The sequence below is a fragment of the Rousettus aegyptiacus genome, unplaced genomic scaffold, assembly GCF_014176215.1.
Source record: "Rousettus aegyptiacus isolate mRouAeg1 unplaced genomic scaffold, mRouAeg1.p scaffold_m13_p_12, whole genome shotgun sequence".
NCBI classification, from domain to species: domain Eukaryota; kingdom Metazoa; phylum Chordata; class Mammalia; order Chiroptera; family Pteropodidae; genus Rousettus; species Rousettus aegyptiacus.
In genome coordinates, this window is record NW_023416287.1 from 77,125,257 (window position 1) to 77,141,040 (window position 15,784).

The 15,784-nt window shown below is 45.8% G+C and overlaps 1 protein-coding gene across 4 annotated transcripts in view; it reads right to left on the reverse strand.

Annotated features, from left to right (window-relative positions):
* Window positions 1–15,784, reverse strand: part of MYO5B (myosin VB) — a 288,112-nt gene that overhangs the window by 162,247 nt on the left and 110,081 nt on the right. For all 4 annotated transcript variants that reach the window (XM_016164861.2, XM_036230035.1, XM_036230034.1 and 1 more), the window contains exons 2-3: window positions 11,752–11,862; window positions 1,789–1,960 (exon numbers count right to left, since the gene is read on the reverse strand). In XM_016164861.2, coding sequence (XP_016020347.2) covers window positions 1,789–1,960; window positions 11,752–11,862 — 283 coding nt within the window. The remainder of the gene's footprint in view (window positions 1–1,788; window positions 1,961–11,751; window positions 11,863–15,784) is intronic.

Genomic DNA, 15,784 nt, shown 5'->3' on the forward strand with positions numbered 1-15,784 from the left:
GCCAAAATCTAGAACACTGACACCACCAAATGCTGATGAGGATGTGAAGCAACAGAAACTCTCAGCCGCTGCTGGTGGGAATGCAAAATGGTACAGCCACTTAGGCAGTTTCTTACAACATTAAACATACTCATGCCATGTGATCCAGAATTCACACTCCTTGGTATTTATCCAAAGGAACTGAAATTTATATCCTTACATAAACCTGCGCATGGATGTTTATTGCAGCTTTATTCATTATTGCCAAAACTTAGAAGTAGCTAAGATGTCCTTCGATAAGTGAATTGGTGAGTAAACTGTATTACATCCAGACAATAGAATATTATTCAGCACTAAAAAGAAATGAACTATCAAGATATGAGAAGACATGGTGGAAACTTAAGTGCATATTACGACGTGAAAGACGTCAGTCCGAAGAGGCTGCGCACTGTGATTCCAACCACAGAATCGTCTTCTATAAAAGGCAAAATTATGGAGATAGTCTAAAAGATCAGTGGTTGCCAAGGGTTAATGGGAAGAGAAGGGTGAACAGGTAGAGCACGGATGACTTTCAGGGCAGTGAAACCACTGCTGTGACTCCATACTGGTGGATATAGGTCATTATGGTCTTGCCCAAACCCGTAGGATGTACAATGCCAAGAGTAAGCCCTAATATAACTATGGACTTTGAGTGACAATGATGTGTCACTGTGGATTCATCAATTATAACGAATGTATCACTCTTGAGCAGAATTTTGACAGCTGAGGAGGCTGTGCGTGTTTGGCAGAAGGGGGTATATGGGAAATCTCTGTACTTTCCACTAAATGTTGCTGTGAACCTAACACTGCCTTAAAAAGTAAAATCTACTTAAAAGGGGAAAAAATATGAGAGAGAGAGAGAGGAAATGTAATAAACCAAGTAAAGGGTAAAGAGAGGAAGATGATGCCCAACATCTGAAGTTCCCTTCAGATGGAAGTTTGTCTGAAAATTAAGACACAGGGCTCTGACAATGTCCACTTGATGTGGGTAATGACTTGGAGAGTTCCCTTAAGAACAGCCTCACATATTCTGCTGATTTCCAAAGTTGTATAAAACCCTAATTCTTGTAGCATTCAATGCAAATTTTGATATTCTACTCTGTGGTCACACACTTGGGAAGAAACGAGTACCTCTTAATGAATTAGGATTCTGTGCTATGTCCACCACTCTGAACAGCTGAAGCATCTAGATAAACATGCACGTTTACAGAGTTCATGTTTTTACCATGCCATTTAACGATACTCTAAAAAAGAAACACCCAATTTGAAACATGGAAAATTGAGAAATTTCAAGAAAAACAAGTAGAAGGGAATTTTAGGACTTCTGGTTTAAAGTGTTTGTCATGGCTTCTGTTCATGAATTTGACAAATGTTCATCATGCACCATGTTTGTACATGGGCGAGTGAGAGGGTCAGAGAAAAAGGCATCTTTTTCTCAAGCAGGAAACTAGAATACACATACAGGACTGCACTCAGTGGTGAGAGCAAATCCCCCAAGACTCCAGGGCTGTTGCCTAAGCCAGTCGAGCCACACAGGGTGGCCCACTTCTTCACTGGTTGAGCTGTGATTAACACCAATCGTCCCGCAAAGATACAGGGCAAACTAATGAAGCCACATTCACTAATTGAAAACCTTTCAAGGGTCTCAGATGAGAGATACTTATAAACGAGACTGAAAGTAGGAGTCTTAACCACTGGAGTTCAATACATAAAGTCTGAAGATTATAAGCACTTTCAAACCCACGCAGCTATTAGATACCCCTCACTTACCACAGTACGTGTAGATATGGTTTGACTCCAGGAAACGGACCTTTAAATTGTGCAAAACTGCAGGCTCGTGTAGATAGCTAAGGGCAGTCAGGTCATTTTCTCCCACCAAGATATCTGGATTCCGCAAGAAGGGCAGCTGGTTGCTTTGGACATCGATGGGGTATTCCCGAATCTAAATGCAAGTAACAGACACAAAAAAAGGCAGAGTTATGAAACATTCAGCTTGTATTCAATTCTTGTCTTGTTGGCTAGGATCACTACCCTAAGCAGATCATAAGTGGTGAAGATAAATACATGTTTTAAAGAAAGGCAAGCTGAACAAAATACCTGTGCTGACGTGAGAAACCCGCCCAGGTGGAAATTTTGCTGCTAACATGATCTCAGGTAAAAGACTGAATGATATGAGGCATTCAGGAAGCACAACGACTACATTAATAAAGCATTCTACTGCTTCTCAATGAAAAGATACTTACCGAGTCTTTAATTCTAGTTGCAACAGAAGTACTGTTCTTTCTCCCATCCAGGAAACCTCCTTTGGTTTGCCCCACTTCATGCTGGTCTTCCCATCAACACACACACTCACTTTTTATTTGGATTATCTTGCAATAAACTGCCCTCCATAACTGCCCTCAAGGTGTACCTAAATTTTTTACAACCTAACTGCAAGCTACTCTAGGGCAATGATTTTACTTTGACCTAAAGTGTAATAGGAGCTTGAGTGGGTGTGGGTGTGGGGGTGTGGGGGTGTGGGTGTGTGTGTAATCAGGGAGTATGACTACACATCTTAAATTCAAATCTCAAATGCAAGGTATTATCTCTGCACTCAATAGCACTTAGGCTACATAAATTTATTGACAGGATATATTTATAACTTTGATTATGTGTGTACAAACATGTAAAAACAATTAATAAAAAAGATGGCGGTGGTGTTTTTAAACGTTTAAACAGGAGGAACTTGGCTGCTACTTACCATGTTTTATCTGAGTAACAGAGATTCACAGACATAGATACTAGACTAGTGGTTACCGGAGGGTCGGGGGGAAGGGGAAGGTAGATGAGGTAAAAGGGGTCAAATATGTGGTAATAAAAAGAAATCTAACTATGGGTGGTGAACACTCAATGCAGTATACATATACGTGTGTGTGTGTTTGTGTGTGTGTGTGTGTGCGCACGCGCGTGCGCCTTACTGTTGAATTATACACCTGAAATTTACTGGATTTTGTTAACTAATGTTGCTATAATAAAAATATTTTTTAAAAAAAACATTGAAAAGAAAGCATATTTGGAAGAAATAAAAATAAATTATGTTGTAAAAAAAAAAAAAGAATCATGATTGTTTGTAAAAACAGTTTCCCAAATGTGACTTATGTTCAGGAACCCTGTGTGGGACTCAGGAACCCGAATTTTTAAAAATTCCGAAGTAGTTCTGATATAAGTGGCTCATGGCTCATTATTTAAGAATAACTACTCTATACGAGACTTTCACAAAATTCTACGGGCATAGCCTTAATTTACTAAGATAACAGTTAAAAAAATATAAATATAAATGTCCCCTCCCATCCCACTCTTAGCAAAACTGTAATACCAGATCTTAAGGTATGTTATTAAAGCCAGCAATTAAAGCACTATGGTGATAGTGCTAAAATAGACACAGATAAATAAAATGTAATAGCAAGTACATATGGAAAATTTGTTCATAACATTGAAATTGCAAATAAATGGTTAAAAGGAATTTTCCAAATAATAGTGGTAGATAAACCAAAAGCCATTTATAAAAAATACTGGGCCAGTGTTCTATTCTCACTCCTCATACCAAAATAAATTTTAGATAAAACAAATGTGAAAATTAAAACCAGAACGAAAAACGAAAGCATTAAAAAAAATGTGGGCAAATATTTGTAAAAGTTTTGGAAGAAATTAGTTTTAAAGAACAAAGCAAAAGCCAGAACAATGTTGGAAAATATTAATTTGACTATAACACAGAACATTAAAACCATCATAAAACATAGCATATGCAGAGTAAAGCTGGAGGAGGAGACAGCACTTCTACAGTACATGAGACTTAATAATCTTAATATCCAAAAAGTTTTAAGAAATCAAAGAAAAATCTATGCCTTGACAAAAAAAAAAATTGTACATAGGCTACAAGTCACAAAATAAGAACTACAAATGAAAAACTATTCAACTTGACCATTAAACAAAACAATGCGAACGAGGATTATTAGCACTAATATCCATCAGATAAGCAAAGGTATAAAAACTAACACAACCCTAACTGGGAAGGCTGTGTGCACACAGGACCACGGCTGCTGGTTCAGACTGATTCGCCCTCTCTGGAGGGCAGCTGGCAACACCTAGTCAGAACTTTTTGTGGACATGCTCTTCGTTGGCCGCAGGAGACAGTCTTATCAACTAGCAAAGATACTGACTCGCCGAAGCTATAAACATCAAAGTAAAACATGACATAGGCCTATATTTACAGTCAGGCAGCTACCCATAGCATTCTGCTGAATCTAAGAAAAAAGTGTTACAGAATGAAATATAAGATTCCATTTATTTAAAACTGTATATCAAGGTCTGTCTGGAATAACAGCCACAGAAAACAGCAATGGTCATCTATGTCAGCGAGGTTTTCAACTTTGTCAGTTTCCTGTGGTTGGTTTTTCATTTTTATGTATTAATCAAGGCTCTTTTCTTTCTGTGAAATGTTCTTTTATTTATATCAAACTTATTCCATAGAGGAGGCCAGGAAACAACTATCATGAACATGATGCAGACAAAATTTCCAAAAGGTGGAAAACAAGGGGAAATGGAGTGCTGAAAGCTGACTTTTATTTCATCATATTCAAGAGCAGATGACCCCCTTCACCTCCTGCTGAGTTAGTGGTATCACTGGGACTCTAACCAGACCTCCCCCACTGAGGCATTCCGAAGCCTGAAGCCCGTCCAATGGAGAAGTCCCTTCCCCGCAGGAGCACATCTGCTCTGCGCCTCCTCCGCGGCTGTCCACCCTGCCGCGGTTAGCACAGGGAACAGCCAGTTGCAAAACCGCAGCGCCCATGTAGCTGACCCCTCGGTTTTCAGATTGGAAAGCTGGGATCTGAGCCCAGTGACTTTAAACACTGAAGCAGAAATGCTGGCATTTCATCTTTTCTGAGGTGAATCTCCCCCACAAAAGGCTCTCCCAAAAGCATGCAGAGGAAAACGCATATGCAATTTTGTGAAAACACAGTCCACAAATAAGCTACTGGTATTGGTTACAGTAAAATTGATAAAGAGTAAAAATGTCCAGAGCAGCAGAAAAGAGGCAGAGCTGCAAACTCAGCATTCAAAGCTACGGATTCCTTGGTGTGTGTGTGTCCAGAGGGAAGGAGAGAATGAAGGACTTAAGGATTTTTTTTTTCCCCCTTTAACAGGAATTTGATTCTAACACTGCTGCTAACATCAAAAACATTTATGGCAAACATGGTTTTATTTGAAATCTAAGCCTTTATGATGTGATCAGGGACCATGGACTTTCTGGCACAAAAGACATCACAAGAACTGGGCCTTCGGAGGTGAAAAAAAGGTTGACTCTTAACACTCATCACAAAATTAATGATCAGTCACTTACCTGGAATAGACCTTGGAGACCCCTGGAGACCAGGAACGGATGGGGGTTTCCAACTGGCCCCCAACTAACATACAGGACTAGACAGCACTTGAGAATGGAAAAGGAGGGACAGGGTCGGGGATGGCTCTGCACCTGCACTCGCCAACTGGACAGCACATATGGCCATTTAAATTCATTAAAATTTAAATTAAATGCAATTAAATGCAATTAAAATTAAATGCAATTAAAACCTCAGTTTCTCAGTCACATTAGCCACATTTCAAAAGCCCAGTAGCCACATGCGGCTAATGACTACCACACTGGGCAATACAGAGAGAACACGCCATTGAAGCACAATGTTCTACTGGACAGTGTTGGGTCTAGATTGCCCTAAACTCTGCGGGTGTGCGATTCAATGATATTTAGTAGGTGCTTAAAAAATATGAGTTGAGTGGAAACTCTAATTTATTCCTGGTCTCTCCTTTCCCTCAATTTGTGTCCATGTTACGAGGTACTGCAGCAAGAAAACAAAGATCTTTGAATGACAACTCCCAACACAGAGATTTGAAGCTAATAGTAATCATATATGGTAGGTGAAGAAAGCTAACTTCCTTCTCCTATTCTACCCACAGAATCTTCTGATTTGGAGAAAAGTCAAGTCAGTAAAAATATGGTTACCAGCTAGCAAGGGGACCCTGAGGAGCTTCATGTATCATACTCCGCTGGAAATGGCACCCAACTCAAGCAGTGGCTCTCGACTGTTCCTGTACCTTGGAATTTCATGGGGAGCTTTACTGTGTCCCATCCCCAAATTCAGATTTACATGGTCTGGCTGCTACTTCAGCTTTATGATATCTTTTTAAGAACTCACCAGAGGGTTCTAATGTGCAGCCGAAGGTGAGACCCACTGAACTCAACCGCGATGAGGCCCTGAGCCCATCACTTCCTTAGACCGCAGGATGAGAGGACTGGTCTCCCACCGTATTAAAAGACTGTTTTACATTTTGTCCTAAACAAGTTTTTTAAAAGCACAAATATTTATTGAATAAAAGTTCTTCTGTCTTACTCTGTAAAAGTTCTGTGTTTAAGTTTAGCACCATCTTCTCCGGTCCTCCAAAAGATGTCTCTTAAAAAGAACCTTCTTATTCTTAACTTCCTACTACTTAGCACAGGCCTAAACTCAAGTGGGTACTTAATTACTTGAAAAATAAAATACCCTTTGCTTCATGTAAACTACTTAGTTATGAAAGACCGGTTAGGTTATGAGAAAGTAAAAAATTAACCCTGAAACCTCAATGGCTTAAAACCACAAAGGTTTCTCTCTCACTCAGGCTAGGTGCCCAAGGCTGGTTGATGTGGAAGCTTTGTTCCACAGGTCACTTAGATGTCAACACACGGCCTTCGCATTCACCGAGCAGGGGAAGGGAGAGCCTGACAAACTCCCATCCGTTCTCCCCTGCTTCTCTCTGGAAGTGGTATCCATCAACTCTACCGAGGGCTTTCCGGACAAAAGTCATCACGGGGTCTCACCTAACTGCAAGGGGGATGAGGACGGTGGTGGAGTATTGAGATGCCATTTCTGCCATGATAAGTGTTCCTGCTTTGGGAAGTCAGCGGAAACTCAGAGGGAACTGCCCGAGCGGGTTTCAAAACAAGTGTGGGGTTGGGGAGTAAAGAGAGTAGTAAGTGCCCTGGGGCAGAGTCAGGTAGCTCACCGTGTTTCCAATAGACTTCTAAAGACGCTTGGCCTTGAACTTGTCATATTCTAAACCCTATATTTGTATTTGTGTGTGTGTGTGTGTGTGTGTATTACATTCATCATAAGTTAGACTGAAAGCTCCACAAAAGTGCGGATGTGCCATTTTCACTGCTGTATAACCAGACACCAGCATATAATTGCTCAATAATAATTGTTTTAATAATGGATAATGAATGAATGGTGATGCAAGCAATGAAAGGAAGAAAAAGATCATAAATTAAAATATACTATTAAAAAGTTTGAATGAATAAAATTCAAACTGAATTTTGCTAATCGAATTAACAAAAAGTTTCAATAAACAAAACTACAGCAGCATAAAATATGGAGTCGGAGTCAATATTTTGATTTCAATTTACTGCGGGGAACACAGCTTCCACATTCTGTTAGAATCGTGGACCCCCAGTTTAGCATCGAACTTGGTGTTTATCCGGACGGTTTCCTCTATGGGCCTCAACGAGGCTTTCTCAGCCTTGGCACCCGAGGCGGGGAAGGAGGCTGCATTTACGAGGTGCTTACCAGCATCCCTGCCCTATGCCCACAAGATACCAGTAGCAAACCTCCCTCCTCAGTCATGACAAACCAAAACGTAGCCAGACATTGCCCAATGTCTGGGGGGCGGGAGGATGAGGGAGCAAAATGACTGCTTCGCCCATCTCCAAGCAGAAGCAGCCAGGCAACATATGCCAACTGATAAGAAAAGATCATGACTACCGGGGTGGGGGGGGACAGGTCGATGATGTTCAGTAGACAGATGTCAATCTGGAGGCGGATGGTGGTGGTGGCGGCTCAGGAATGAGTCCTACCTATACTGTTTTTTATGCCACTGACCTGTACACTTAAAATGGTGACGATGGCAAATGTAGAGGGCTTGGATGTGCCGAGACAAAGGTGGAGCATGTTACTCCTTTTACAGCTCACATATTCCCGTCTTCCTCTCACTCATGAACACTAAGCCTGGGCCTTGCACGCAGGGAGCACTCAGCACCAAGGTGGCTGCTGGGCGGCACTGGATGCAGAACTTAAATGTGAGACCATGGAAACGCGGAGCGTGTTCCGTTCCCTGCCACTAGAGGGCAGAAGCCAAGCAGCCTGTATGGGAGGTGTGGGTAGGAGAGATGGCCTGCCAGGCAGAGTTCCACTCCGGGCAAAGAATGAGGAAGTTACACTTTATCACCAAGGTGTGCACACACTGAGAGGCTTGATCCAGTTTAAAAACACAGTACTGTGCTAAGGGTTCCCACAGAGAGACACCTTGTGCCCAGCACAGCTGTGGGGAGAAAAAGAGAAGACACACCGTCCTCCTCCCCCAAGAAGTGTCCCATCCTCTCATGCGCTTAAATATACACCTTACATTGTGCTAAGCGAAACAAGCCAGATACAAAAAGACAAATGTCGTATGACTCCACTTCTATGAGTTACCTGAAACAATCAAACTCGGAGCCAGAAACTTGGAGAGAGAGTACCAGGGAAAGGGGGAACAGGTAGGGAGAGCTATTGTTCAATAGAGTTTCAGCTTTGCAAGATGAAGAGTTCTGGAGATGGGCGGTGGTGATGGCTGCATGCCATGCGAGTACGGCGGCCCCCCTTATCTGCAGAGGACGTGTTCCAGGACCCCCGGTGGGCTCCCGAAACCGCGGGTAGTACTAAACTCTATATATACTATGTTTTTTCCTAGATGTACATAAAAAAATGATAGTGTTTAATTTATAAATCAGACACACTAAGAGATTACTAACATATCAGAGAACCATTATAACAAGATGCTGTACTAAAAGTTCCATGACTGTGGTCTCTCCCTCACTCGCTCTCCCTGATAACTGATCTGCGGACTGAGATGGTGACTAAGTGACTAACAGGCCAGTAGTGTGTGCAGCATGGATACGCTGGACAAAAGGGATAATTCACGTCCCAAGTGGGATGGAGCAGGATGGTGCGAGATTTCGTCACGCGACTCGTGACAGTGTGCAATTTAAAACTTATATTTCTGGAATTTTCCATTTAACATTTCCAGATCACAGTGGATCTAGGTAACTAAAACCCTGGAAAATGAAACCACCAGTAAGGGGGGAGGGGTGCTACTGTATTTAATGCTACTGAATTGTGCACTTAAAAGTGGTTAACACGGTACATTTTATGTTTTGTATATTTTACCACAATAAAAATAAGTAAATAAGCAACAGGGGACAGAAACGTTCTGGAGAGACAGTGAGGAGCGGGGCCACCTTGAGCAGAGTGCGCAGGCAGGAAGGCAGACGTCCGGAGTTAGGGACATGATTGCCCTAGAAGAGAACTCATTCATTTTCATCCTTTGCTGCTGCGGTTAAGCCTATACTCTTGGACTTCAGAGGGCAGAGTGGGTAGGGTGGGGAAAAGGGGCTGCTGGGGTAGATTTCTGGCCAGACTGGTATATCAAGGATGGTTTCAGCTCCAGAGGGGACTCTCTTCAAGCATGAGGTCAGGCCATATAACTTCTGTGCTCCTGCCTCTGGTCCACAGCTAACTGGGTCGCTCCTAAGGACAGCTCAGAGCCAGCAACGGACAAACCCCAGCAACCGTGAGCAACCTGGACACCCAGAAATTCCAAGCCCGTTTCTTCTGAGAGCTGCTCATCTCCGGCCCCAGGTGTCCCTTCTGATTACATACTGACCGGCCCCTTGGGATGGAGGGAGGGAAAGGTCACGGGCAGCTGCCAGGATCAGTCACGCAGGGCGGGATTTTCAGCGGGGGAAGCAAGCATCTGCTCTGCGTTAGCAACACAAACCATTCCTCACTACCTCCCTACAACGCTATAAAAACACCCGCCCACTTAAAAGATCAACTGCAATGAAATCTGTTGGAGAAGATACACCATTCAAGTGGGTGAACTAATTGCATTTTGTTTCGGGCGTGGGGTGGGAAGTTATTCAACATGGTAAACATGACTGCATCTGCCGGGAATTTTGTTTCTCACTTCAAAACCGAGAGGAGGCTAGCAGAGTCAGCCTGCCAGGAAGGGGCAGGTGAGGCGAGCGCGTCTTGGTGTAAAAACATTTAACAAATTCACCGTTCCAGTTTTACCAAGCGGTATGCTCAAGTTGATTAAAGAGCACAGTAGTTAGTCGGGGAAGGATGGTCAATCTTGGTACTAACCAATGAGTTAATCACCAACCACAGGAGGCAGTATGAGAGCCAAGCACAAGACAAGGCCCATTTCTCAAGCAGGTCATGAACTATCTAGAAAGACAAAACCAAAGCGCTTGACAGAGAAAAAACAGTAAGTGATCCAAGGCTAAACGAGGTGGTACACACTTCCAGTGCCACTGCCGTCCAGGCCACAATCACTCCGGCCTTCCCTCCACAGGATGCCTGCTCCACGGCCCCTCCAACTGTAACCCATCCCACAGCCAATTCTTGACTTCTTCCTGCCACCGTTCAACAAAACCTGCCTCTCTCCCAAGCTCCCCCACGGTAAACCTTGCACAAAGGGCCCCTGGCTACGTGCCTGACCCATTGCCGTCCGCTTTTCCACTGGCTCCCACCAGCTGCACTGGCCTGCTTTCCTCTCCTTCAACACACCCCCGGGGACGCACCAAGGCCCCAGGGCCTTGGCACGCACAACCCCCGCCTGGGACGCACTCCGCTCTCAGCCCACGCACCCGGCCCCTGCGTCTCCAGTGGCTGGCTCCTGGCCACCTCCCTCTCCACGTCCACGCCCTCACCTCAGCGGGTTTCCTCCTTTCTGTCCCTCCCACGCCCCGCACCCTGGCTTCCGTGACCACTGCGGCTTTGCCATGCTGTGTTCACGTTCCCTGCTGCCTCCAGCACTGCGCTGCACCCCCAAATGGCAGGGCCGCGACCCTCACCCACACAACCCCCGACCCAGCACAGAGCAAGCATTCCAACATCTGTGCAACGCACAGATCACAGGGAAGGGTGGGCACAAAGGCCCGTGAAAAAGAGAAACCGAATCAGACCTAGGAAGAATAGTGTTTCATAGTTATCACCTTGTCTTCCTGCCTGGTGAAACCACCCGAAAGTCAGCTAATGAGAAAGGGTTCTCAGTGCGGCAGCCAACACGCGCCGAGTGCCCATGTGCCAGGCGCTACTCTAAGTATGGGCCACGCAGTGACTCGTCCTCTAAAGCGTCCTGGGCAAACGATCGCCCCTATGTCACAGATAAAGGAACAGGCACGGAAAGACTGCTAACTTGCACAAGGGCACAAAGCTGGCAGTGGCTGAGCCGGGACCCCAACCCGGACAGGCCGGGTCCGCAGTGTTCCCCGCCCCCCACCACGGTCCCATTCGCTGTCCCCTGCCCAGCTCCCCTCCCTCATCTCCCGCTGCTGCTTGAACCCCAGGGTGGGGACAGCAGGGGTCGCTCACTCCACTGAGCAGATTGTGGCCTCAGGCACCCATGATCGCCCAGCTGCTGACACCAGCGGGCACTTATGCGACAGCCGTGGAGCCGTGTCATGGTGTAGCACGCTCAGATAACATTACCGTCAAGAGCCACAAGGAAGATGCCAGGGGCTCAGAGGCTCCGAGCTGCGGGAACGACTTGAGCCCACAGGGTACCATCTGGTCCAGCTGAGCAGACCCCAGCGCTGCCGCCGCGCCCCCCACCTGCACTTACGGTTTCATCTTCCAGCCTGAGCTGGAGGCTCTTGTCCCCTTCCTTGTAGTCCTTGGTTAATTCGGCTGAGCGCCACACTTCATCAGGGTCAGGGATCCAGACCCTTGTGTACTGAAAAATTAAAACGGAAGAAACTCAGATACAAAAGGAAGCTTTTGGGTTTCTAAATGTGTGTTGCTATCTATGGGGGGGGGGACCCTCAGGAGAACTTCTGAAGCCATCTGGACACATTTTGCTCCTTTCTCATTTCAAGACACAAGGTGATTGAATACCGCGATAACAGATTAACGCCTCACAGGATTGGTAACAGAGGGCACCCTCTGGATCCTGAGAGACTATCACAGATCAATGAAATGAGAATTCTCCCAGCAGGCTGCTGAGCCTGCATTTGGTTACATCCGGAGTTTTACGCCATCATCTCCACCGAGGATGGTATAAAACAGTGATGTCGGAGGAAGCGTCTAACGTGCTGCAGACAACAAAACATCATGTGTAAAACTCAACAAAATGGCATGACAAATCTTCAAAGCTTGGGAATCTGTTCTGATAGTCTGCATTCAGGGACAGACAGAGCTATTTTCCTGCAGAAGTGAAAGAGTGGTCGACAAGTCAAACGAGCACGTATGTATTCCTTGTCAGCGACCTGTCCTAGCAGCTACCCAGATTTGCAAGGTCATTCAGCTAGCCAAATCCTAGCGGCAGAGAACCCAGCCCTGGGTGAATGGCAACGCACTCTCAATGTAACTCAGGGATCCTCCCCTCTGAGCGTGCATTAAAATCACCCAGGAGCTTTGAAAATCCACGTCTGGGCTCTACCTCAGACCGGCTCGGCGACACAAAAGTTCCCAAGGTGAGTGTAACGTGCAACCCAGGAGACCCACAGACCTGAAGCTCTGAAGAGCAACAGCTGAGTCTGCTGGCCGTCGCTCCTGGCATCGCTTACGTCTGTCAGACAAGTCTCTAAATGTTTGTTTCATAGCTATGCGATTTCCAAGGGCCCGTTTGCTTTAGAAGCTGTCTGAACACGCGCGCACACACACACACACACACACACGGGTCATGGGCACCGAAGATTCTTAGCAAACCGGAAACTAATGGTTCTTTTGACCAAAGGCCAGCCAGAAGCTGCCGGGGGTCCACATAACCCACCTCCCTTGTGGGGTGACAGCTCCAGACACAGACCCTGTGGCCAGTCAGTGGCTTGGACGCAAGCAGCCTGCAGACTCTATTTTGGCCCTGCTTTTTCACGGTATTTTCAAACAGGTGGTCACTGGCCTTTTCTAAGAGCGAGCCCCTGGCTCCTGCTACGTTTATCTCTAATTTGCTATTACACTTATGTCTAATTCGCTATTAAACAGTGAAAGTCATGAGGCAAAGGACTCAGAACAATAAACATGAACGCAAACCACCGCCAACGTGCCTCCCTGACACCCCTGCTCAGAATACAAAGCCAAGGTCATTTGTTTTTGGCATTATAAAGAACCACGTTCACAGAATCTTCTGCCTCCAGGCCTGCCTAACAGAAAGATGTTACTGCATCTTTACAGGAAGATGCTACAGAGCTGTATAGTGTCTGAGAGCTTTAGGTAGGCCTAAGAATGTTCTGAGTTATCTCCAGAGAAAGCTTTGAGTGTCTGCTGCCCTTAACCGTCAACATTTCTTCTCTCTCAGGTGTTCTAACTTACCTCCTCCAGCGTCATTTATGTCTATCATCATCCAGCTGCAATGATTTGTAAGATCCTGTCCCTAAGCTTCAGGTGAGACCTTTCCTTAGCCCCGCCAGTAAACACTTGAGCACCTAATATGTGCTCCTCCTCTGAGTGATGCTTCCCTTCTGTCAGAGGGAGTGCAACACACCCAAGAAATTTTACTCCAACCAAAGTCTCCATTCAGTGTAAATGGTGTCAGGAATGGCTCAAGATAACCACTCAGAGAAGAATGGGGAAAATCCCAACAGAAACTGCAAGTGATGAAGTCTGGATGAAGTCCCAGATCCCTCGGGGTCTCCTCTGGCCTTAACCCTGCACCCCACACGCCACTCACTAAATGGTTAACTGCACCCAGCACTGGGAAATCTCTTTGCCTGGCTTTACCTCCGTTCAGTTCGTACTCCGGGAGGGCCCATTCATCTTTCTAGTTATAAAAATCTCTTCTCTCTAAATTGACTGAAAACACCTGGTAGGCAGAAAACTGTCTTCTGTGTTTTTCCCATATCCACAGAACTCATCACAGCATCCGGCACATAAAGGGACCCTAAAGATACTTTAGCTCTTTGCTATACCAAGTGAGAACGTCAGCCTCTCCACCTAGGGGCTTGTGCGTCCGCCCCCACCCACAGCTACTGAATCGGAATGTGCACCCCTAAGAACTTTCTGCTCCTCCCACCCGATCTCGCACTTCCCAGCCTTCATACCCAGGTCAGCGAACCACGGCCCCTGGGCCGAATCCGGCATGTCACCTGTTTCTGTACAGTCCATGAGTTAAGAATGGTCTTTACATTTTTAAGTGACTAAAAACATTCAATAGAATGATATTCCTATAACACATGAAAAGGACATGAACGTCAAATTTTGGTGTCCCTAGTTTTCTTGAAATACAACCACATTCCGTTTATGTACTGTCTACGGCTTCCTCTGCACTTTGGTGACAGAGCTGTGTAGTTGTGACATCGACCCCGAGGCCTGAAAATCTAAAAGATTTTCTATCTGGCCTTTTGCAGAAAAGGTCTGCTGCCCGCTACCTTTGTACGTGCTGTCTCCTCACCCGGAATGCCCCTCCCTCGCTTGTCCACGGGGGCAGAGTCCACGCTCCAGAGGCGTCTCCTCACGAAACCCTTTCTTCCCTGTGTCCTACAGAGTTAGCTCTTCCCAGTGCAGAGTGGCCACAGTCGATTTCTCTGTGATTAACTTTCTTTATGGTTTTACAGTCATTTCTTCCATGTCGGTTTCATCTCACTACTTCAGGATCTTGCAGATACACTACAGAGCAGCTCTGTATCCCCAGCACACAGCAGATGCTCAATAAATGATCTTCGAGACAAGAATCAAGAGAGAGAAAATGTGCATTTATGGGGCACCTGGTTTACACATGGAACACACTGTGATACGCACCTGTAATCAAGTACAAACATGAAGATCTATCCCCTGACCTTATGGAACTCAAGAATCCAGTTGGGTAGGCAATTCACATAAAAATATTCTCTAAGGGGCGATGGGACCATTTCCTAAGGGAAGTACTAACGGCCACTCGGCAGGGGCAGGCAAGACGAGAAGACGAGGCAAGAAGAGTCAGTGCTAACTTAGAAAGAGAGGAAGTAGATGGTCAACTTCGCCTACAACTTTTTAAAGGATGGTGTTGTATATTACAGATCTCCTCGAGCGAGCTGTAGACTCAAATCCGGTAAACACTTGAGCACCTAACATGTGCCCGCTGTGTGCCAGATGTGGCCACGTTTCCTCCATCTCCGCGATGAAGACACGCGTGGGTACGCATCGAGATGACGGCAGGTCCTTAACCCAGAACGAGGTAAACCCTGCGTTGCGACAGTGTCGATGCGTGACATCTGCAGGCAGGTGTCGCCTCAGCTTCCTGCCTGCCCACCTTCATCCTACTTCGTGGATTCTCGGCTTGATGTGCCTCTGAATTACTGAGCAGAGCTGTTTACCCAACATCATCACGCATACCACATTCGATGAGGGAATTATAGGACTTTCAAGGGCAATTCAACCATAATCAAATTTTGCTTTACACGCTGCCTTGGCAAACAACCTCCACTGTCCCTTTCTCCCCCCAGACCCACCCACCCAAGGAGGATGCACGGCCTCTGTATCCCAGCACGAGATGGGACATAGTGCAAAGGAAACGGCCAAGAGAACAGACGAAGAGAAGGGAGAGACCGCGCCACAGCAGCCGGCGAGGACTCGAGGAAGACAGACATGAGCCGAGGTGGGGAAGGGGAGGATGTGCAGGGGAAGGGACTTCTTCAGGGTAATGAGAAAGCTCTGTAACCGGATAGGGGGTGGGCGCACGGCAC